Below are 24,347 nucleotides of genomic sequence, written 5' to 3'. Positions count from 1 at the left end.
GGTGAGGAGTGGAATCAGAGCCGAGGGAAATGGGAGGGAGAGTCTGGCAAGGATGAGGGGAGGCGCTCAGCGTTTCGAGGGGAACAAGGGCTGCGATTGGGAGTCATCCAACAGTCTCGAACTGGTGGGGAGGCTCGGAAAACCCTCAGCCGCTGCCAAAGTGTGAAAAGATATTTTCTCTCTTTATTCCCCCCCTTCTTCCCTTTCTTAATGTGTCCATGTGTGAGGTGGGAGGAGGGTATTGTGATGGGAATTTGGTGTCAAACATCAAAACCTTTTTATAGCCTTCGTGAGCCTCTCGGGCAAAATATTGAACTTGGCCCCCCCCGGGCGTTTCTAGGCAGGAGACTCGGCTGTCAGCTGAGGTCCTGTCCTGCTCTGAGTCAATGGCTTGGCTTGGTCTTTCTTTCCTATTCCACTCTAAATGGGACTGAAATAGTAAGATGCTGTCAGCTTTATTTAAATTTGTAAACAAATCCAAAGGTTTGAAGAACGCCACTGTGAAACTCCATGTTGAGTCATATGGGTGTCTACATGGACTACTATGTCAACATGAAATTAAAACTGACCCTATTTACTTTCTTAATACATGTTCTCGATGCATGATTCATCAAGGCGCATTATTCAACAACAACAAAAAAAACGATATTTTATTATGTTAAGAAAAGGCCAAATATCTATTTAGACAGATTGAGGCTACTGTCATAATACTGTCATTGCTAATGTAATGCAATAATCGCTATGATAACAATCAAATAAAAGTGGGCCGGTTTTTTACTCTTAAAAAGAAGTTGTGTAAAACTTGTACCTTTAGGAATGCAACTGGGACATCTTTGTTCCTTATTTACCCCTAAAGGGTCCATAGTAGTACCTTAAGGGTACATATTAATACTCTCTAAGGTACTATTGTGCACCATTTATGGGTAGATGAAGGTACAAAGTGTACCTAAAACTCCTAAAGGTACAATTTTCTGACATTGTTGAGCTCAACAAGCTCTCATTCATATATGCCCACTATTCATGATCCAATCAATTCCAGTTTTCCCATACATTATTACCTCGTTGGGTGCTTTGTGTCACTCAGAAATATGTGACATTACAGAAGCAAACAGGGTTGTGAATTTCACGTCATTTTGACTTTAAGAGTTAAAGTGCCTTTCTGTCAATTTTATGGTTTTGCCAGCATAAATAGTAAGAGGGACTTGTGGGTTAAAACAAACTTGTTTGTACAGCATGTTCGGAAAAGTTACTTTTGATTTCGTTTGGCAGGACTCTCCCAATTAGACGTAGTTGGATGGTGAGTAGATTTTTGTAATGAGCTGCAAACATTTTATTAGCAATTATTGAAACCCTGGGCAGGAGTTGGGGTCTTGAAGTATGCACTTGCAAAAGCTTCGTTTACATTGTGGCTTGGAGCCGCTCCTGTCCCTCGCTTGGACGGCTGTGCGAGTTAGATACAGCGTGAGAGAGAGAGAGTGGACATCTCTACCTCATTCCCTGCATTCCCCGAAGCCTTTCCCCTCCTCACGTCTCTTTTTCTATCTCGCTCACCCTCTCTATCTGGGGCCCGAGAAGCTGAATTCCTGCCAATGGGGGCGTGTGTTCAGTCCGGGGCTCTACTCACACAGCAGGAGTTTGCTGGGACCACCTCAACGGATTTCCACCAGTGACCCCTGTGACCTCTTCCCCTCATCTCTCGCTGCCCCCCCCCCCCCCCCCCTCCCTTTCCTGTTCCAGCTTCTGGAAGCGCTTTAATCATTTTGCTCTGAGCTAGCGACCATAGCAGCTGCCTCGATAGGTGCTCCGGAGATGAGAATGTGAGAGGCGAAAGATTGAAATGGGAGCGAGAGAGAAAAATGTGTAAGAGAAAGCAATGGGGAAAAACACAATTATAATAACATGGTATACCTCATATGGGTCTATATAGGTTTCCCCGTATTAGAGAGATTAAAGAGTTTATTGTTTTATTTGTAGATTAATATGTTATAGCTTATGGGGGGAAGTTATTGCCATATTTGACCTTGTATGGAAACGTGTTTCCATCTAAAAAAAAATTATGTAATCGTGAAATTAAATGTAAGCTTAGGAATAGTCACATTGTGAAATATAAAATTCAATGTTGCAATTGTGAGAAAAAATGTGAAGTCATAATTGGCCTGGAAACTGGCTATATCATCACAGTACTGGAGCTATTTTCTTCTGCCGATAAGCTGTATTTTTATGGGAGCCCATTTCTGCTAGTTGTAAATCATAATTATGACATTGAGGCCTGGTTTCACAGACAGGGCTTAGATTAAACCAGGATTAGACCGTAGTTCAATTAGGAGGTTTAAGTAGCTTTTATAAACGTTCCTTAGAAAAAAGTCTTGAGACAAAACAAGATATTTTATATGTCAGTGTAAGTTGCTTTCAGTTAAAACAGCTCAAATATGCATATTAGTCTGGGACTACCTTAATCTTTTCTTAAATCCTAATATAAATTTTAAAAAAAAAGTATGGTCTCATTGTGACTTTTACATCATAATGCCGACTTTTCATCTCATAATTGACTTTTTATGTTATCATTTTGACTTAATAATTATAACTTTTCCCCTCGGTTTCAAGGCTTAAGCCACAACTAAAATGCATGTTTGAGCTGTTTTAACTGAAAGCAACTTGCACTGACAGATCTTAAAATATATTACTGCCGTTATTTTGTTTCAAAATTCACACAATACATTTTGTTTTCTAAGTAACGTTTATAAAAGCTACTTAAATGCCCTAATTGAACTAAGGTCTCATAAATATGATTTGGTTTGTTGGAATTAATTTGGACTTTTTATGTCATAATTATGTTTTACATACAATTTTTTTTTTAATTTCTTATCTGGCGGACGTTTTTTGAAATATACTGTAAAATGCACACTTTACGCACAAGAACCCATACAGGTTGTCTGTAAACGTGCAATTGGTTGAGGTTTGCAAAGAATCACGTCCAAGGTTTCTGCAGTCTAATATACAGTTTGTGCATGGTATTCCAATAAAAGCTTTACTTAAAAACTGAGAAAAAAATGTTTGCTGTTATTGAGAACAAATGATGAGAACAGCACAATGCAATCATTGGCAATCAACAGCTATCTTGTAATCGGCACTTAACTAATCAAACCATGATGGCAGTGGTGCTGTAATGTGAAGGAATAAAGGGAGAGTGAGAGGGGGAGGAAGACAGGAAACCTTTGTGTTTGTATGAACAGGGTAAGGTATGTGACATACATTATTGATGGTGACACAAGACCTTTATCAATGTATGACCACGTACTAGGGAAGTGGTTCACACAGAGGGTTGCGCGCATGCATTCTTTCACTGACATCTTTCTCCAGGTATTTGCAGGTAATTTCCATGAAAACATCTATGTTATGGTGACTTTGATTCCAGTCACTCTTTAGAAAACAAACAGAAAGTATTTTGAACAATGTCTGGGCCTTTATATACGTATATATATATATATATATATATATATATATATATATATATATATATATATATATATATATATATATATATATATATATATATATATATATATATATATATATATATATATATATATATATATATATATATATATATATATATATATATATATATATATATATATATATATATATATATATATATATATATATATATATATATATATATATATATATATATACAAAATATAACACAAATGTGCTGCCTTAAATTTTTAAGTACAATCAACTTGGATGTTAAAATCATTTCAACTTAAATTAAATTAAACTGACTTAAAAAAAATATTCTATAACTTATTAGAAAAATAAGTTAAAGCAATGTAAGAACATTTGTCATAAGTTATTGATCATATAATGTTGTTAATTAATATTACTCAGTACTTAAATATATAAGTACACTGTAACAATGACACATTGAAATAAAGTTTAACCCTTTTTTTATTATTGATTGGGTTGGTATATTTAGTAGAAAAGAATCATACTTTGGCAAAGAGATTGAGATCTATAACCTATATTTCAGAATATCCAATATTCAGATTGGACCGACTGAGGCATTGACTCAGTTCCCAATAAAGACCCCACAGAGCCTCAAAAACAGGAAAAAAAAAACACTCAAAACTGGAAAGTTTTGTGAAACTGAAGTAAAAAACCTGAATTTCTGTGCTGACCCCCGCCACCCCTCTCCCTTCTCTTCCTCTCTCCTTTGAGAAACTCTGGGAACTGATTTCACTTCAAACAGCAGAGGCTCCCAAACGGACCAGATCCAATTTGTCTGCGCTTTTCTTTCCCTCCAGAACACCCCCCCTGCAAAAAAAAAACCCTCCTAACAAAAGGCTGCTTGTCCTGCCAGGAATTTTCCACATTCCTTACTCTGGCAGACATTTTTCTCTTCTACAAAGGGCCCTTCGGCAAATTCCCCCTAATCGCAGGGTTTAGCCCGGCTCTGATAGGTGGCATTCATAGCACTGTTTGGTTGGGGAGGGTGCTTGATTTGGAGTCCAAGATGGGATGTGTGTGAGGTGGGGTGGGCAGGGGGTCTTTCGGACCCGGAATCTTTTCAGATTCGGCCGAACCGGTGGAGGCATTCCAAGGGAGATCACAAAGCCAGTGCTGTGGCCCTGTACCCTGGAGATGTCTGGCTTGTTTTCCCCACTTCCACCTCCAGTTTAACAGAACATGTGGCCTTTATTCATGGGAGCGGAGGGGGTGCTGTTACTGGGTGGCTCGTCTGTGGGGTCCGCCTCTAGTGAGGGAGTCCTTGGATAAGTTTGCCTCATCAAATCAAGCAGAGTGTTTTTTTATGTTTCCTGTCTTTGTGGAATTCTTGTCAGCAGCCCTAAGGAGACTATGTTCAAGTAAAGGCTTTTTTCCCCCCACAAACGCAAAACATATGTTAGCCATATAAGTTTAAAGCAAATGTGAGCTGCGTTCCATTTTTCTAAACTTTCCCTCTTTATTTTACCAGGCAGGCAGGTAAAATGAATACGGCTTATGGGCAGGAAAGGGTCTCATGGGCTGACCCATGTTAAAGTACGTATTTGGACATTATAGGCTCAGACAGAACCTGCAGTCTTTCTCTGCTTATTTGGAGGGAAAATAGGTAAAAATTCTGCGTATTTTAAAAAAGGAAAATGCGGTAGATGAAGTTGAGAGAACTACACACTGACAATAGGAAAGCACCAACATTTCGGAAGCCGAAAATGCAATACAACTCCAAGTATTGTTTTCAGACAAAATTTGCAACAGATCAAATTACAGATACTATATTTTATAGCAGGTTACAGTTTAAACACAGTAAATTTGTTATTTTAGTATTATTTTTATACTATTGTAATGTAATTTATTAAAGGGTTAGTTCACCCAAAAATGAAAATTCTGTCATTAATTACTTACCCTCATGTCGTTCGACACCCGTAAGACCTCCTTTCATCTTCGGAACACAAATTAAGATATTTTAGTTGAAATCTGATGGCTCTGAAAGGCCTCCATTGGCACAATGCACGGTTCACTCTCAAGACCCTTAAAAGGTACTAAAGACGTCGTTACAAAGTCTATCTCACCACAGTGGTTCTAAAATAACTTTATGAATCGGCGAGAATAGTTTTTTTGCGCAAAAAAAACCTAAATAACGACTTATATGGTGATGACGATTTCAAAACACGGCCTCATGAAGCTTCGAAGCGTTATGAATCAGTGAGCCGAATCAGCAGTTTGGATCGCCAAATTTCAGCAGTTTGGCGGTTTGACACGCGATCCAAATCATGATTCGGCTCAGTGATTCATAACGCTTCGAAGCTTCATGAGGCCGTGTTTTGAAATCGTCATCACTATATAAGTCATTATTTAGGGTTTTTTTGCGCACAAAAACCATAAAGTTATTTTAGAACCACTGTAGTGAGATGGACTTTGTAACAATGTCTTTAGTACCTTTTAAGGGTCTTGAGAGTGAACCGTGCATTGTGCCAATGGAGGCCTTTCAGAGCCATCGGATTTCAACTAAAATATCTTAATTTGTGTTCCGAAGATGAACGGAGGTCTTACGGGTGTCGAACGACATGAGGGTAAGTAATTAATGACAGAATTTTCATTTTTGGGTGAACTAACCCTTTAATATTTTGAATTAGCTTTTATTTTTATCTTTTCGGTTTTAATTTCATTTAAAATTGTTATTTTAATTTGTTTTTTTAATATTTCTATTATATCAACTCTGGGGTGCGTTTCTTGACAACGAAGTAACTTGTTGCTTAACTACCAAGGTACAATGATTTGTTGAAGAAATCAAGAAGCTGTTGAGGACTGTATCCCGAAAACGATGTCACGCAGGTGCTGGAGTAATAACTTTTTGAATCTGTTTGAAATTGAATTAATGCTAGAGTTTTTGCTATAAATTACGGATATCATAGATCCGTTTCCTCGCTAGCTAGAGAAGCGTTCAGTTTTTCCACTTGCAAATTCCGCCATGTAAATAGCGAATCCACCATCTTTTAAGATTGAACATTGGTCTGGGGTGTCTTCTCTGTATTTTCAGAGACGCGATCAACGGGCATAGTTCAAATGACTGTACGAAATTGGATAGTCCTTCAACCAATCAGACCACAAGAGGTGTGATCAACGGGCATAGTTCAAATAACTGTACGAAATTGTATAGTCCTTCAACCAATCAGACGATCCATCGCTTCTCTATCCGTCATTGTGTTAAACCCGCCAATAGCGTGGCAGGTGGATAAGCCGGTTTGTGATTGGTCCCCACAAATTTGTAACAGAAGCAGGATAGAAATTTGTACTGATTTCCAGCCTGAGCTGCAGGGCGAAATCAAATCGCCAGCAGATTGGGCTGGGTTTACCCAGTCTACGCCCTAAGTGCACTTGAGCCGTGCGCTTTAGACCATGCGCTTAGATCATTAAAATAGGGTCCATAGATTGTACTGAATGTCAACTTGCTTATTTTGCGCAAGATAAGGATTTATTAAGTCCACATGGAATGCAAACAAGAAGCTATGCTTCTAACCACAGGTCGAGAACTGTCGTTCCAACCACACAACTCTGCGATGCTGTTTGCGAATGTTTGTTGGAACTATGGTTTCGGGAAACACAGGCTCATTGAACTATGTTGATAATGACGGAACTTGCTACCATAGTTGGCTAACAACTCTTTCGGGAAATGCACCCCTGGTTAGGTGGAACTGAGAATATCAAATTCACAGAAATTCGTAAAAATTCATAAATTAACTTGCAATGGTTGGGGAAATTCTGCTGGTGTTCTGGAGTTCTGCAGAAGTAGATTTCCTTAAGGTCTAATCATTAGTAATTGTAAAAAGAGAGACTAATAATAGGGTAAAATAGTACTTATTTACTGTACATGCACTGGTGTAGATGTGCTCAGAGAGCTTATACTCCTCAAAAGGAGTCCTGTGGGATCAAATTAGCATAAATATAGAGAGATTTGGTATGTAGGAAGTAGTGCAGCATCAATTTTAAATCGTAACCCTGGTTTTTGCAGATTCATTGTATTGTTTATTCAACAAATTGCTTTATTAAAGATGCTAAAAGACAGAACTGTATAAAAATGTGAGGTGTCCCAGTGTGAAATTCTCCCTCATACCAAGACAAAAAATCGAAAGGGATTTCAGTTTTTTGTTGTTAGGAGGACAAAGATTCAAAGATTCCAGGGGCAATGAATGAGAGAGAGAGAGAGAGAGAGAGAGAAAGAGAGAGAGAGAGAGACATAAATATCTCCAGTGCAGTTTCTTGTAAGAGCAGAGAGGGATTCCCCACATTGTAAAGCTTTTAGTAAATGACTCTTGGCGCAGAGAATGGTTTTGGTAAGACATGCCAGGTCCTAAGAGCAGGAGTCTTCCACTAGCTTGGCTTTGCTCTGCTCCGGCACGTTCTGTTCTGGAGCGGCCGAGACGTGCAGCTGCACGCTCCCAGCTTTTTGCCCCCAGGTACCAGTGCCAGAGGCTGACTTGCAACCATTACATAATGTCTTTGTGTAACTGGCCCAAAGACCTCTTTGCATTCTTGAAGAATGAAGCATCTCTTAAACCATGTCTACTTTCCAGTGATCAATATTTTGTAAAGATCCTCCCTCCATTCAAAGCAGGATCAGAGACCATGGCAGCAAGATAACATTTCTACAACAAATATGAATCACCTTTTGATGCGCTCGAAAATTTGTGCGCAAGTATTTGCTTGAGTATTTAATGACCATAATCTTAACAAGAAGAGTGTTTGCCATGCCATTTTTTCACTAAGCCTTAAGATTTAGATGCTAAGTTAAGGAATTGTGGGTTTTCTGGTCCATAACGGTACACCCACACAACCTTCTCTTGGAAAAAGCTCAGAATTTTTGGAGAACACACTGACTGATTGTGTCGTCAAGGTTAGCACAACTTTAAAAGAGGCCGCCAATCCAGACAGGATTTAATTGGATGTCGAAGATGTTGCTTATCTTATTATTTTAACTCCTTAATAAAAAAAGAAACGTCTCATACCGAAAAGGGAGGAATTGTACCTGAAGTAAGATGTAGTACTACCTGTTTAAAAAAAACATTCAAGGTATAGTTCAGCCAAAAAATGAAAACTCATCGTTCTTTTTTTTGGGGGGGGGGGGGGGGGGGTGATTTTTGTGTGAACGACTCTGTTATTCACTTCCCAACAGAAAATAATGAAGGATGCCACATTCTTTGCTACCTCTTTGCCATTTGTTTTTTCTTTTGGAGATACTGTTCATCAGTGTTATCATTCCTGAGCGCGGTGGGTGTCTCCGTTTTCCTCCGTTTTCCTTGTTTCAAGGCATGCGTAACACTGTAGGCTGGAAAATAATTCACAGTAGAACTTGTTTCCAATGTGGCGGGTTGTGGCAAGCATGAACTCCGAGGCCAGTTGGCAGTGCAGTGTTAAGAGCTTGGAAACTCACTCTAACTGCTGTATCACTCTTTAATCTGTCACTTCAGTGAGAAAAGGCTTGAGATTCCTTCAGGATATGTTTAGCTTCTCATATAGGTGCATTTCTTTAAATGTGAGATCGCAGCAATGTGGAGTGTGCAAATCAACCTGTCATCCAGCAATATTCAGATTTATGTGGTCAACTGAAATGGCTTTTTGCAGTGGTTGATTATATTGCTTTATGGGACACTTCTGGCCACAGTCAATCACGCCAACTGCAATGTAGCCTCACGTTTTTGTCCAGCATGCTGAATGTGACTTACAACTTAAAATAATATTTGAGCAGTTGCTCTGTTCTCATGTTGGCATGAAAATTTAATGACCTTAACAACCTCTCAGAGTGCAGTTTCTGTTCGCTTATAAACACAGGCCTTTACATTGGAAGTTTACCTACTGAAAAGCAAAGCTGTTAAAAGGTACCTGCAAATGGTTCGGCATTCCTCCGTTTTAACAGCCTTCATATTTGCACATGGGATCTAATTTGAAATGTATGTGTAAAAACTCTTTGTGGGTTAAATGATGTTTATGTCATGTGAATTAACAAATTATTTGTTCAGATACCACAGACAAGACTTTGACGGATATTTATATAGTTCACAAATATATGTATATTGTATTTTAAGGGTTTTTTAAGGTGTAATTGTAATCATGCAATTATATATTTAAGTACTAAGTAATATTAATTAACAACATGTGGTTGGGGTAGGATTAGGATTTGGTTGAGGGTTAGTGGCATGTAATTATGCTTATTTTACTGTTATTACTATGTAATAGTTGTATATTAGTTTTGTATTACATATGTAACAAGGACACTGTAAAATAAAGTGCGTCCAAATGAAATAATATTATTAAATTATATATAATACCTGCTTAGCTTGAACCCACTAAGCAATTCATATTTTTAAATAAGATCCAGTGGCCATTATTCGCATTTTACAGCATTTAACTCCATACACAACAAAAAGACAGGAAAGGAAATTAGCTTTTCACACCAGTTAGTTTCCCTTTGGTCACTGAGCTTGACTTCCTACATTATATCCAGAGCTGTGAGACGGAAGAGAAATGTGTCACCTTATACATGAACAGTGAAGAATTAGTTGATTTATGAGTGTTTTTGTAATTAGTTTGTTATACCGCGTTCATGCCTCTCAGCTGTCCACAAGTTATCTATAATTAAGACATTTGGATATGCAGGATCTGACAGCTAAATGCATCACCAAACGATTACCCCAAATTTACCGCTGGGACACAAATAGTGTCTGAGAGCTTTTTCCATGTCACCTGATAGCCTATATCCGATGGAGTCATACCCTCCCCTTATTTGGTCCTAACTACATATATAAAATTATGATTTCATGTTTATTTTGTGGCACCTTCCTTTTATGGTATCACATTAAATCAAATTATATAAAACAAAATTAAAAGTATAAAAGTTGTATTAAATGACCATTTATTTGTATTTTATCCATTTATATATATATATATATATATATATATATATATATATATATATATATATATATATATATATATATATATATATATATATATATATATATATATATATATATATATATATATATATATATATGAATAAAATACAAAATGGTCATTTAATGTGATGCCATAAAAGGAAGGTGCCACAAAATAAACATGAAATTATTATTGTATATGTGTAGTTAGGACCAAATAAGGGGAGGACCAAATAATATATATACACACACGCACACACACACACACCATTTCATTTAGATATACAACTGCTATTTTACATAGCCAGTACAGGACACACAGATCAGGTTATTGAGAGCGTTTTTTCTGACTCTGATTGTTTGTATTGATTTGTAGAGAAAAAGCGGATCCGTGGAGGGCTCTCTAAAGATCTGGTTGGGTCTTCAGCTTCACCATGTCTTTTTAGGAACATACTTTTTACTCTTTTAGCGCATGTCGTGCACAGCACAAGAGGGTCACAGGCGTCCCGCGGTCATTCAGCTCTCCTCTAGGCTTCATCTCACCAGAGTTTGCAGAAGTGATTTGGTGTGTCAGCTACTGACTACAAAGAGAGAGCTCAGTCTTGTGAAAGACAAGGCTGTGGTTTCTCTTTTTGTGCCGAGGGGTAGAAGGGCAAGAGGGGTCTGGGTTTCTGGGTGACAAGTTCAGTGCCAACAATAAAGGGGTCTTTTAATAGGGCTCTGGTTTCAGATGCTTGAGTTTTTGGTACAACTGTACAAATTTGGTACTTTTGTGCATGTACAGTATCATTAGTGATGTAACATACAGTGCAGTTTTGACCTCCAGGGTCATCTGTTAGCCGTAAAGTGCACATGGCATCTTGTATTTCATGTGTTTGTAAATAGATGCAATCAGGAAGGTGTTGGAATTCTCCTCCTCCTCCATGTCCATGGCCATCTCCAAAGTATATTTGTGTTCCGTCCATCCCATTTGGAATGTGTGCATCATTTTCCCAATTTCCCTTTATCGCCAGCTGCATTCTTCGCCTGCTTCCATCCGGTGTTGACATTTACTGTGTTACAGCCTGATAGCATTCCAGGGAGAGCTGGCACAAAACACACCAGCTGCTCCCAACAATCCCGAATGGTGTGTGTGTGTGTGTGTGTGTGTAATCGGCAGTGGCTGGCTTTGGTTCCAAACACTGGACTCTCAGGGTTTTATTTTTGCCTGGCTCTCAGAGCAGCGGAGGACTCCTCAGCTGTCAAGCTCCGGTCTTAGAAGCACTTCCTGTGGGGTGGCAGCACTTAGCGTTTATGATGTAATGCGAGTAGGGCACAATCTGGGCATTGTATACTGCACTCCTGGCACTGTGGAGGCACTGCTGCGTACATCCCTGTATGTGCACATATGTCCTTTCATTCTTAATACTGTTTAGGGATCAGTGTTTTGTCAGGATCTGATTGTATAAACGTAATAACATTTAAAAAGTATTTTAAAGGCTGAAATTCTTTAAGAAAAGTATTTTCGGCAAAAAAAAAAACGTGCTGTCAAAATTTGCACGCTTACACGTGCGATACATTTTTTCTGTTTAATGCATTAAAAATCTTTAATGCAATTACAGCAGAATCAGTTTTTCTGTCATCCTTAGGTTAGCGTTATATTATTTGATCACGCTCTTATTCATGCGAATGCTTTTTAACCATTTAAGCGTGACAAGTGACGATTCTTTTAAGTTCACTTTAATACTTTTTTTTTTCAAAGCATAATAAATGTTGAAATCGATAATGATACTGTAATGTTGAATGTCTATCATTAACGTTTAAAAAAAATCAATTTCATAGAGACGTCAATAGCAGTATTAGTATCAGTGATACTGGCCTTCATTCATAAAAAAGATGCCATTAAACAAATATTTAAAATATACTGTCTTTAAGTTGTTTCTACATTATTTGGAGAGTAACTGTGCAATTATTACAGTATAAAAATATTTAAAACTCTTTCATTTAAAATTTTTAACTTTAATTGAAACTGACTTTAATCATGATTAATAGCAGAAGAAAATTGTGATTTCATAGATTTTTTAAATCAATTGACAGCACTATATATCAAATCAATTCAATTCTCTTTATTGTCACACATTGTATACACATCGTATACAAATTCTTAGGTGCAAGTCTCTTTTTTTTTTTCAAAATATTTCCTGTCCTGCTTAAATCATGAATAAGAACTAAGAGTATGTTTATGTTCCTAATGCATCACTCAAAATCCAAATGAAATGTATTCTCACTGTGGCAGTTATTTATTGCATTCATAAATTCATAATTGTTTCTCTTTATGTCTTTCAGCCACAGCAAGTGGTCCAGGAAAAGCCCGCTCAGGTATGGCAAATTAAATCTTGCACCATGTATAATTAATATAGCAGGCTGACATGCGCATGTGTGTGTATATATATATATATATTGATACTGAAAGTCCAATTGGCTAAAAGGGGAGGACAGTTTGCAAAAACAGATTGAGGATGATTGTGTGAGGAAGGGATTTGCTGTTTGGGTTTACAAAAAAACCCAGAGTGAGTGAAAGGGGGGCATAATTCTGGTTTGATGAGAGACCTGCATGGTTAAGGCTAATGTAAATCCTATAGCGCTATGTGTGGAATCCCAGTCTTCTTTGGTTCCCCTTACAGATGGATATGCAATCTGGCAGACAGGATTAGTTTTGAAGAGTTGCCCCTTTTTTCCTCTCTTGTCAAAATTCCTTCAGCGAATTAACAATGGAGGCGACTCTAAAGTCTCTGTCCGTGCACAGTGCTGCTTTAATGTGCTCAGGAAGAAAAGAAAGACCTCAGTCTGCTGCCTATATGCTGGCTACTACTGCAACTAAATGACAGATGTGATTAAAAAATCCATGCCTTAAAAATGTGAAAATAAACTGTATATTGACTTTTTAACAACGCTTTCTATATTGATACAGTGTTTGTGATTATTCGATTAATCATCACTCGATTGAATGACGTTTACTGTTCATGGTCTTGATTAAAGTAGAAAGACACTCTTAAAAATAAAGGTTCTTAGGCGGGGTGTATGGTTCCGTGAAGAACCTTTAATATCCAAAGAACCTTACCGGTTCTTTGTAGCGCAGAAAGGTTCTTCAGGGTGCCAAAGATTTTTCTTCTATGGCATTGGCGTGAGAAACCCCCTTTTGGTTCTTCCTGGCACCTTCATTTTTAAGGGTGAAGATGAAAAGACACGACAGCCTGAGCTACAATTCCTCACTCCCCCACACACAATCTTCCACACATTTACCAGGAATCCGCTCACCTCCTCTTGTTCGCTGGTGCGGACCAGTTTACAGTGTGAATGCATAACTTAGGCCTGATTTGATGCTATGTGGGAACGCACAGACCCTGATGGCTTTGCGCCACACTGGAAGGCCCAACGCACATGCTCACACACACTGCACTGGTATCTATAGGTAGTCCAAGATGGTATCTCTGAAATAGAAGGCAAAACTACCAGCACCATCTTGTTTAATTAAAGGAATAGTTCCCCCAAAAATGAAAATGACCCCATGATTTACTCACCCTCAAGCCATCCTAGATGTATATGATATTCTACTTTCACATGAATACAATCGGTGTTATATTAAAAAATGTCCTGGCTAATCCAAGCATTATAATGGCAGTAAAAGCCCAAAAGGTATTCCAATTCTGTCAAATTTGTACTTCATACGGCTCCGGGGGGTTAATAAAGGCCTTTTGAAGCGAACCCATGCATCTGTGTAAGAAAAACATCCATATTTAACACGTTATAAAGTAAAATATGTATTATATATAATGGATGGATGCACTTTGTTGGCCTTCAAATTTTGGGCTGCCATTATATAGCATGGATTAGCCAGGGCATTTTTTAATATGACTCCCGATTGTATTCGTCTGAAAGAAGAATGTCATATACACCTAGGATGACTTGAGGGTGAGTAAATCATGAGGTAATTTGAAATTTTTGGGTGGACTATCCCTTTAAATGCAGTGAAATCCTTTCTGAGATCCTTTCTGTTTTTTAAGCATCTCACGCCATGAGCATTGCACTTTTAAGAGGCTATTATAAGTTTAAACTTTAAAAAATGTGTCTAATGTCAACACATACGTGTCTCAGCCTAATTAATCGTCAAATTGTTCATGCGTAGTTCATTTGTTTTTGTTAATATGGTCTGTTCAGTTTCCCTAAACTTAAAAGGGAACCAACGATCCGCCATCAACCCAAAACAGGGGGTTTTAATTACTATCGCTGAACCATCTTTTCTCCTTGTTGGTGATGGTTAAACCAAGCGCATGGTAATCCTGGCCACTGATTTTTTTTTTTTTTTTTTTTTCCAGGAACAGAATTCCATTGAAGTTTTAGTGTTTTTCGAGTGCTGTATCTGTGGCTGTAATTGCTCTCGGAACGAAAGAGCATGCATGAGAATGTCATTTAATCATTTCCATTGAAAAAAAAGAGAATGTTCGAACAAATCAATGCTAAAGATTTTTAGATTTTTGAAATTGTTTCATAGTTGCAATGCTGAAATAGAGCAAAGAACTAAGCTGGTATTTTCCGCTCTGTGTGGCACTTCAGTTGGAAGCACGTTTGGTGGCCGGGGGTGTCCGAATATGATTAAAGAGGTTTTTTTTTTCCTTTCTCCATTCTTTCACTCGCCCATGTCACACATGGTAGCGCTTAGCTGGTCCTTCACAGCTGAAGTGTCTGCCGCACTAATGAATGGAGTTTGGCTCATATAATGCAGACGGGCTTTTGCCACGGCCTTTCCCCTGAATGGGAGCAACACAGCGACTTGGGAAAAGAAGAGGGTTATAAATTGTGTCAGTTAGCCTTTCCAAATAAAATGAAGCCATGTGGAAAATGAAATCCATTTCATTCTGAAAAGTACCCAAAGCCAAGCGTCTCCCCAGCCCCCATTCAACGCCTTCCTCCTGTTTCAATGGTGGTCATCCTGGCAGCAGCTGTGGGACGTTCGCTGTCTAAGCTCATGAAAAAGAACATTCGTAACCAAAACAATAACAAAAAAGAAAATATAAATGCTAATAACGGCACTATTTTGGTTCTGTCAGTCAAACGTTTGCACACCGCCGTGTTCTGCTTTGCAGCGGTCTTTTTGTGGTGACTGATGAACAACCACTGTTGTGTTTTGTAGGAAGAAGAAGAGGAGGAGGAGGCGGAGCCAGAAGAGGACTAAGCAACCACAGGATTTTACCTCTACCTCATCCAGCTGTCAGCTCTCTCCAAGGGAAAAGACTGCCTTGACCACTTGTTATTGACTTCCCACTTTCGTTTGATCGTTTTTTCGTTTGTTTATTTTCATTTTTCCTCATTCGTTTATTTTGGTTTGGTTTCGTTTTGTGATAAACACACACAACACCTCAGAGCGTAACCCGAAAAAAGACGCAAATGCAAACAAACATCTTGCAGATGACAATTGGAGCCGCCTTGCTGTTTCCACTTCCCACAAACTGCTGTAAGCACAAAGGTGCAGGGGTTAAACACTCAATATGTGCTACAGCGGTTCTTTGCGCCACACACACTCTTGTTGACTGATTTTCCAGGCTACATTGGAGGTGAAACTGTCTGGTTTTGTCATTCAGCATGTAGTGCTTCATATATCTGGGTGGAGCTTTGAATGGTCACACCCATTCGCACAAGAACCCCCTCTTTACAGTACCATACCACCAAAGACATAGTTAAAATAGACCCTTTTCCCTTCTCTGTCCACTTCATTTTGATGTTTTGACCAAAATGAAAGTGAGCTTTAAAAAGTGTCTGCCTTAAAACTGCAACCAGAGCCTTTAACCTATTAGTGGACACCTTAAAATGAATATTCTGTGATTATTTACTCACCGAAACTGAATTGACTTTGTTTCTTCCGTGAAACACAAAAGGAGACTATTCGAAGAATGTCCAAGCTGGTCTTTTCCATACCATGGCTGTTGAGAAAGTTTCAGTGCATAACAACTTAAATTACAATTTATTTTTCACCCAAAGCTAGTGCACGAGTCATATGGACCACTTTTATGGTGCTTTTTTGTAGCTTAACGGCCGTTGGTCACCATTCATTGTATGGAAAACATCTGCTTTGATTTTCCATGTATGACTTTCTTTTTTTACAGAAAAAGAAAGTCATATGGGCAGTGTTGGGGAGAGTAACTTTTAAAAGTAATGCGTTACAGTATTGCGTTAAAAAGTAACTAATTGTGTTACTCAGTTACTTTTTATAAAAAGTAACGAGTTGCTTTACTTTTGCGTTATTTTTTCTCACCTTGGCTGGGCTTGTTCGTTGGTTTTTTAATAACAAAATAAATAAATAAAATAAAAGTCCTATTTTTAGCAAATGTAAAGTCCCTTTCACACCAAGGGCCAGATTTACTAACAGCTTGCGCCAGTGCAAACCCTCTTTTGGCGTTAAAAAATACTGTCAGAATTTACTAAAGACGTGCAGTGATAAATTAGCGCTGAAAAGGCGTGGACAGAGTTATTTTTGCGGCTGACTTTATTGCATATGCATTTGTAGGAGTTTCCCTTTCAGATGCAAAATTTATGGGAGGAGAGTATTTAATATAATCATGCGAGGTGATTTACTAAGGTTTGCGCAAGTCAAATTACTGGTATTTGCGCCATTATTTAATGCCTTTTAATGTCTTAAACCAGACGCTAATTTGCGCTGCTCTTGGTATATTGCGTTGGTCATTACGGAAATAATCCGGCTGCGTCTGTGTTCTTTCGTTTGTACGTCATCAGTAGACCAGAGGCGGACAGTAGTGAAGTATTTTTACTCTGCTTAAGTACATTTTTCAAGTGTCTGTACTTAATCAGAGTGTTTTTCTTTGGAAAACTTCACTTCACAACATTCCAAAGCATGATATTGTGCTTTTTACTGCACTACATTTCATATTGACTACCATTTAATACTTAATTACATTAAAAATGTAGTACTTTCTTACTTTTACTCAAGTAAAAGTAATTCAAAGTTTCACTTGAGTACAAGTAAGAAAGTGAAAAACTTGTAGTTTGTAATGAAGTAAAAATTTCAACATTAGGCTTTGGAATGTAGTGAAGTAAAAGTTTTCCAAAGAAAAACACTGATAAAGTAGGCTACATATATTTGAAAAATGTATTTGAGTAAAAAAGTATTTTTTTGTTTTTGCGCTCTCGTGATGATTTGCCCTGTTCAGTAATTCTGGCCCCAAAAGTGAAATAATAATTTCCCTTTTGACACCAAAAGCGCACATAGCGCCTGTGCAACTTACTCCCAATTTCTCTCAAAATAGGGTCAAGAGAGGTGTCAGTCAATAAATGGGAAAACAAAGTGACTTGCGTTGCTTATTTGAAACAGTAACTCAAATATTAAGTGCATTACTTTACTAGTTACTTTAAAAAAGTAATCCGATTACATAACTCGTGTTACTTGGGTTTAGAACGAGTAAATAATGACAGAATGTTTATTTTGGGGTGAATTACCCCTTTAGTATCAAATCCATATCCCTCGTGTCCTTGGTGGTGATTTTTTTTTTTCAAACTGATTACTGCGAACATGAAATGTCTCGGTGGGAGACGGTTTTTAGCATTACTACAGAACAGTAGTTCTACTGTACATACCTTCGCGACTTCGGCTTTGCATAATTAACATACGTGTACATAATTGTGTTTTGATTTTCTTGTATGGCATAGCTTTAAGAACATAATTTTCTGACAAATTCAGCGTAAGGGAAATTGATCGACTCAGTCAAGACCTAAACCTCAAGAAACACCCAAACCACAGGAACAAAACCACACTTTACCTCATTACACACAAAAATACCTGAATCGCAGCGACGGCGTCGAACGGTATTCGGCGGATTTTAAAGTACGCCAGCGCTGTCACCAATGCAATATCTCCACACCGTTTCAAAACTACCTCTGATTTCTTCAACCAGCAAACCAGCTCGAAATAAGACGCGCGCTGCTGTAGAGTTCTCATTACAAAGCAGGGGATGGCAGCGAGTGCCAATGTTGAAAACGAACCAGGCGAACGCTCTGCAAAATGTTTTTTGTGAGAGTCGGGCAGGTATTAACTGAATTCTGAGGTCTGTTTGTAGTCATATGTAGAACTAATCATGCAGCTAAGGGAAAAAAGTACTGTTTGTTCTAGTTAATTTTCTTTTTTTCACATTAGCATATATCTGACATTTGTAACTAGACACTCTGTCTCTGCAGCTGGGATGTCTGTTTTACATTTTTAACTTGAATATATATTTTGTACTGATTTACTCAATGGTTTCTAAGGATCAAGTGCTTGTATGACACTAAATGATATTGTTGCGAATGGATTTCTCCTTTTTTTTTTTTCTCCCTCTCCACTATTGCTCTGAATTTCTAGTTTTAGTTTCCTATGTACTATTCAGATATGTACCTCAAAAAAAAAAGAAAAGAAAAAAGGATAAAAATGGACTAATAATCAGCTGACAATTACCTACCTCCAGTCTTGAAAACGGAAAGATTTTTTTTTTTTGCCTGGTTTCTTTCAGTACGGATTTCAATGATGTGTACCGAAAAAGACTTTAGGACTGCACAAGATCCTGTTTTACAAACGTTTTAAATCTGATTTTTGTTTCATCTTAGTTCAGCTGAGGGAGAAGACGGCTAAGAAAGCGACTTAACACAACACACACACACAAAAAAAAAATACAAATCACAGGAAAAAAAAAAAGAAAGAAAAGAAACTTGAAACGCTCTTTCAGGTTTGAAAAAATATGTTCGGGTTTTGTATATTGCATATATGAATATGTTTTTGAAAAATTAGTAGATATACTTGATTAGCGGGGTTTTTTTTTTGTGTACTTTACACAAATGTGATTTTCTTTTCTTTGTTATATGGTTCAAACAGATGTATATGTAATGCTTATGTAGTGAAAGAATACACCTTTTCAGCTTGTCACCATGAAAACCTCTCAACTGGGCCTGAGGTAGAGCCTCAGAGGAAGCTAATAGAACTGTTGGCATGCCCCTTGAACTTACAATGGCATGTAATGACCGTCTTTATATGCGGCAGCTTGGCTTTTGCCACAAACCAACATTAAACGTTGCTCAAACACTGTAATGCTACTACCTAAATGGTTACAGTTCTTGTAAAAGTGTCAGTTTTCGGACCGCTTCTTTACTCTCCTACGAGTTCAACAGATGAAACAGTCGCTTGCTTAAGTGGAAGGACGGCGTGTCTTGGCTCGACCTCGGCAGTGGACGCTGTTTTGAGGTCGTTTTCATTAGATCGGCGTATAATGGCACTGTTTTAGCGGAGCGATCTGTCTTTGTGTGCACCGCGTTCATCCCTCCCGAAGCTTGGCATTGTGCTCGTATGCTTCCTACGTTGGTTTGAATGTGTATCCACAGGAGCCACTGTTCATGTGCTTTCAGCTCTGGGTGTCTTAATGAAGATGAAGTTGTGTTTTCATGACAACATGTTCTAGTACAATCGAATACACTTTTCTACCTCCAAGAGGGCCTCCTGTTACCTCATTTTTCAAACTTACTATCTGCTTAAATTCAGGTGCCTGAGTCCAGAGAGAACGGCGTAAAGTTTTAAATTTATATATAAATAAAATATATATTCATAGTTTATTTTTGTGTGTTTCGGGGGGGATTTTTTATAAGACTGTACCTCTCTGCCTCTCAGTCACAAGTTAGGTGAGACTGGACAATTTGACTTGTTTTTAAAACGTCTTACATTATGCAATGTTTTGTCATTTCTGCAGCTGTGGAGATGGAAAAGTATCACTAGGTGGTTACTCTCTCAGCTTTCTTCACTTGATATAACTTGTTTTCTAACAATTATGGCTGTTTCACTTAGTATTGCTGTTTGTGATTTCACTTAAAATGCTTGCTTGTTTTTAAAAAAAAGGACAAAAAAAGAAACGTATTAGAAAAAAAGTCCTCTTTATACATATCCACCTCTTTATTCAGCACAATAAAAAAAAGGTGCCTGTGATCATTGTTGTGTATGAAGTCAATATTAACACTGCATGCTTTATACAAATGTCATCTGTAGCAAAACATGTTTTCATACAACCACGTCTCCTTTGCATCTATGGATTTGGATTCCGCAGATATTTACAATGCATTCAAGGTACCTTCAGTTCTTTGAAGCCCTGTCCACACTGACTGATTAAAATACTAATATTAACCAAATAAACAAAAACACTCAGAATCCATTTGATTTGAGGCGTTTCCTCATGGTATGTGAATCACTGTCTGTACTCCCATTGTTTCGCTACTCATTTGCACGAAGTTGAGCTCTGCTCATGGCGCTACTGATCTCTGTTATGATGTGGTCAAGTTTACCATTGCTCGTTGAAAGGTTGCGGACGAAATCCAGTCATTTCAATAGGAATCTGTGTGATTTTGAGGGTAAAAAAAATCCCCACACAATATCTGCATCGGATTTATGTTCTTTGGGCCGTTTTTGCTGCGTAGACCATAAAAAAAAGAGATTGATTTGAAATAGATTTCTGTGTGAGCATTACTAGATGGACACTACTGACAATTAGATCTTTTTTTGTCAATGTGAAATCGCCTTTTAAGTTGCAGTCACAGCGGTTTCAGTGAAATTTTACGGGCAAAAAGGGGTTCATTGTCAATGGCGTACCGAGGCATGATGCACTGCTCAAAGAGAAGTCACTTTCTAACCCAGCAGCTTTCTTGATTAACTTGAATGTGAGCGAAATCTGCATGGGAGACTTTTCAGTCCTTACGAGAAACTCTCGAACTTGCAAAGTCCTATATTGTACCTTCATTCAAATTCCCCGTCTCTCTTTGAATATGAATATCCAGTTGTTTTCAATCAATTCCCAAAGAACAAAATCAAGGCCCGTCCTACATCTGTCTTGTTCGAAAAGCCGATATACATCACAATAGGGAAGAAAATACTATCACAACTTCATTTCATGCCAACTTTAAAGGTGCGGTAAGGTTCGCACAAGTCTTCATCTGATGTAAGTGTACATTGTTTTAAAACTGAAGCACCATTCTTTTTTTATGGGTAAAAGTTACTTAGCGCACATTTTATTAGGAACCTTATTAGCCACTCAGCATTTTCACTGGCCACAATTTTGATATCGATACCATGGGGAAAAAAATGCCATATAGATATTTTTTATATTATCTCATAATTTGGCAGTAGGTATATTAGGCTGCTTTCGCTTTAAACCCTGACGCACTGATCCATTATACTGTTACACATGCGTTTTCTTTCTCAGCTGTTTACATTCACTTAAAACATAACTGACTGTCATCATCTTCCTATTATTTCCTAAGAGTCCACTTCACACACACATTTTACGTTGGATGCCCTTCCTGACACAACCCAGCACTGAGAGTTCTGGGACATAAAACATAACTGACTGTGTTTACTCAAATACTCGCCAAGACCGACATTTTTACATTATCTTGTGTGTATTTGACTAAAAAGAACTAAATTACTGAGTGGCAGCTTTATGTGCACGCACTTTGGGAGTGAGCACAAGATCTGTGGAAATGAGTAAAATGATGTGCAATGCACGCAGTCCCACGCTGAAATTAACCAAGCCCAATAACACCAACAATTTTCACCCGGAGCAAATGAAAAAAGCATAAGGGGAGGCGGGTTTGTGTGTCAACTCGCTGTCACAGAGACGAGAGAGCGAGAAAAAAGCGCAGCTGAAAATGAGTATTGGAAGCATTTCAGATATTTCAGTATCGATAGTTTTGACAACACTATATTGCATTTAGTTTATTATTTCAGATGCCCTTGACTAGATGCCAGACTACACTTGAAAAATGTATATATTATATATAAAATTCAACCCACCAAAGTGGCTAGAAGGAGTGACTGCTGAACTCCACCTGCATTTTGTCGGGTGTTAATGTCAAGGGACCCTAATTCCTTCCTTAAAGCAAACATACACTAAAATACGTGTCACAGATTGTTTTAGGGCAGGACAGTGGGGCTGCCCATTCAAAAACACACAGGCTATGCATAGAGCTTCAAGGTACACAATGTTACAGAATTTAGAAGGACTGCTTTTTTCCCTCCTCCCTCCCTTCCCTGTTCCTCTTCCACAGGCTCTCCCCCTCTTCCCAATTCCAAAACATCTCTTTAACTCCCGTTCTTTGGTGTACTCACGGGGGACACGTAGCCCACCCTGGAGCCCCTGACCTCTGCTCCGCAGCAGACTCTGTGAATGGGACGGCGGCCCCCACTTCAAAGTCCCGCCATTCTGTGCACTCTGACAGGGCGCCTCACTCACACCCCTCCTTTGTGCAACCCCCCCCAACTCACCTCGGCTATATGTGCCCCAACCCACCAGAGTGCTGAGGATTTGGTTGTTAGTGCCAGCTCTCATCGTCAAGCTGCTCAGTAATTCCGCCAGATTGACCCACGTAGAGGGAGGGAGGATTGGGTGGAGAGGGAGTTCACTGCTACCACAACCACGTTCAGAGGTGGTCTTGCCACCTCTTCCTCTTTTCCGTGTAAAGAGGGTCTGCCTTTGTGTGAGAGTGTTTCCCTCCTCTTTCCTGCTCTCTCATTAACAATCATCCAGCTGTTCAGGGACAAGGCCTCGGACAAAAATATGCTTTACTTACACTTAATTTATTAGGTAACATCTACATGCACGTCTAAAGACCTTGCAACTCAATAATAACCATAGTAAATTTTGCTTAAAATTGCCATATGGGTAGTAAAATACGCTCAAAGTCAGCATGAAATGGAAGTTGTGATAGTTTTCCTCTCTATTCATTCTAATGTAGGGGAGCGCGGGGCACAACATAACGTGGGGTTAGTTTTAACACGCATGGTTTAAAACTTTCCACACATGCCAGCATGACGAAGCTTAGTGTATTTACTAGTTGCCATATCAATATTATATAGAGAAAAAATTGCACCAAAATTTAAAAACTCTTTGGATGATATCACTGAACATTTATTTAACCATAGCAGAAGTAAACTTCCTACTTGCGTAAATTTTTCGTCTCTGTTTTTTGTGTTTATATAAAATTAGAGAAGTCTGATATTATTTTAATCTTATATCTGTTATTTAACAGTTGAGATAGTTCTTTAATGCTGATCTAACCAGCTGAAGACACGAGCCGGGGTTTAAATCCCAATTGTGCAGGCGGGGCATGTTGTCACACCGCGTTACAATGGGCCCTATTAGAACTACGCTATTATATTCTATACTTTTATGAATTCTATTGAGAAACCATGAGAAAAAAGTCCATGTTCAGAAATGATTAATTATTATTATGTTTTTAACTATGCTGTAGCTGTGTTTTGCGGTGTGTTTGTTGTCAAACTCAAAAATGCGTTTATTTTTAATTATTAAAAAAATGCCATTATTTTATATCAAAAAGTGAATAATTGTATTTTATTGTCAAAATATTTTAGTTTGTCTTGGATATTTCTTTGATTCTATCAGATAACAATTCAAGCTGTCACTTGGTTATGTTACATTGTGCCCCTCATAACACCTATGGGTCATGTTGTCACATTTCACTTCCATTCTTTCGGGATAAATCAAGGAAAAAAAGTATACACTGTATTAAAGAATTAGTTCACTTCAAATTGAAAATTTCCTGATAATTTACTTACCCCATCTCATCCAAAATGTTCATGTCTTTCTTTCTTCAGTGGAAAAGAAATCAAGTTTTTTTAGGAAAACGTTTCAGGATTTTTCACCACACAACCAAATGGCAACCAAAATGTTGAAGGTCAAAATAAATGCAGTTTCAAAGGGCTTCAGAGGCTCTGCACGATCCCAGCTGAGGAATAGTGTCTTATCTAGCGAAACGATCAGTCATTTAAAAAAAAAAAAAAAAAAAAAACACATATATATATATATATATATATATATATATATATATATATATATATAT

The 24,347-nt window shown here is 38.1% G+C and overlaps 1 protein-coding gene across 1 annotated transcript in view; it reads left to right on the top strand.

The window, feature by feature from the left end:
• hmga2 (high mobility group AT-hook 2) overlaps window positions 1-19,115 on the top strand; it is a 36,437-nt gene extending 17,322 nt beyond the window's left edge. Inside the window, exons 4-5 of the mRNA XM_079816661.1 lie at window positions 12,759-12,791; window positions 15,604-19,115. Coding sequence (XP_079672787.1) covers window positions 12,759-12,791; window positions 15,604-15,645 — 75 coding nt within the window. The 3' untranslated portion in view covers window positions 15,646-19,115. The remainder of the gene's footprint in view (window positions 1-12,758; window positions 12,792-15,603) is intronic.
• Window positions 19,116-24,347: the final 5,232 nt, after the last annotated feature.

This window comes from Gobio gobio (assembly GCF_949357685.1).
Source record: "Gobio gobio genome assembly, chromosome: 5".
Classification (NCBI taxonomy): Eukaryota; Metazoa; Chordata; class Actinopteri; order Cypriniformes; family Gobionidae; genus Gobio; species Gobio gobio.
This window is presented reverse-complemented; position numbering and strand designations above follow the sequence as displayed.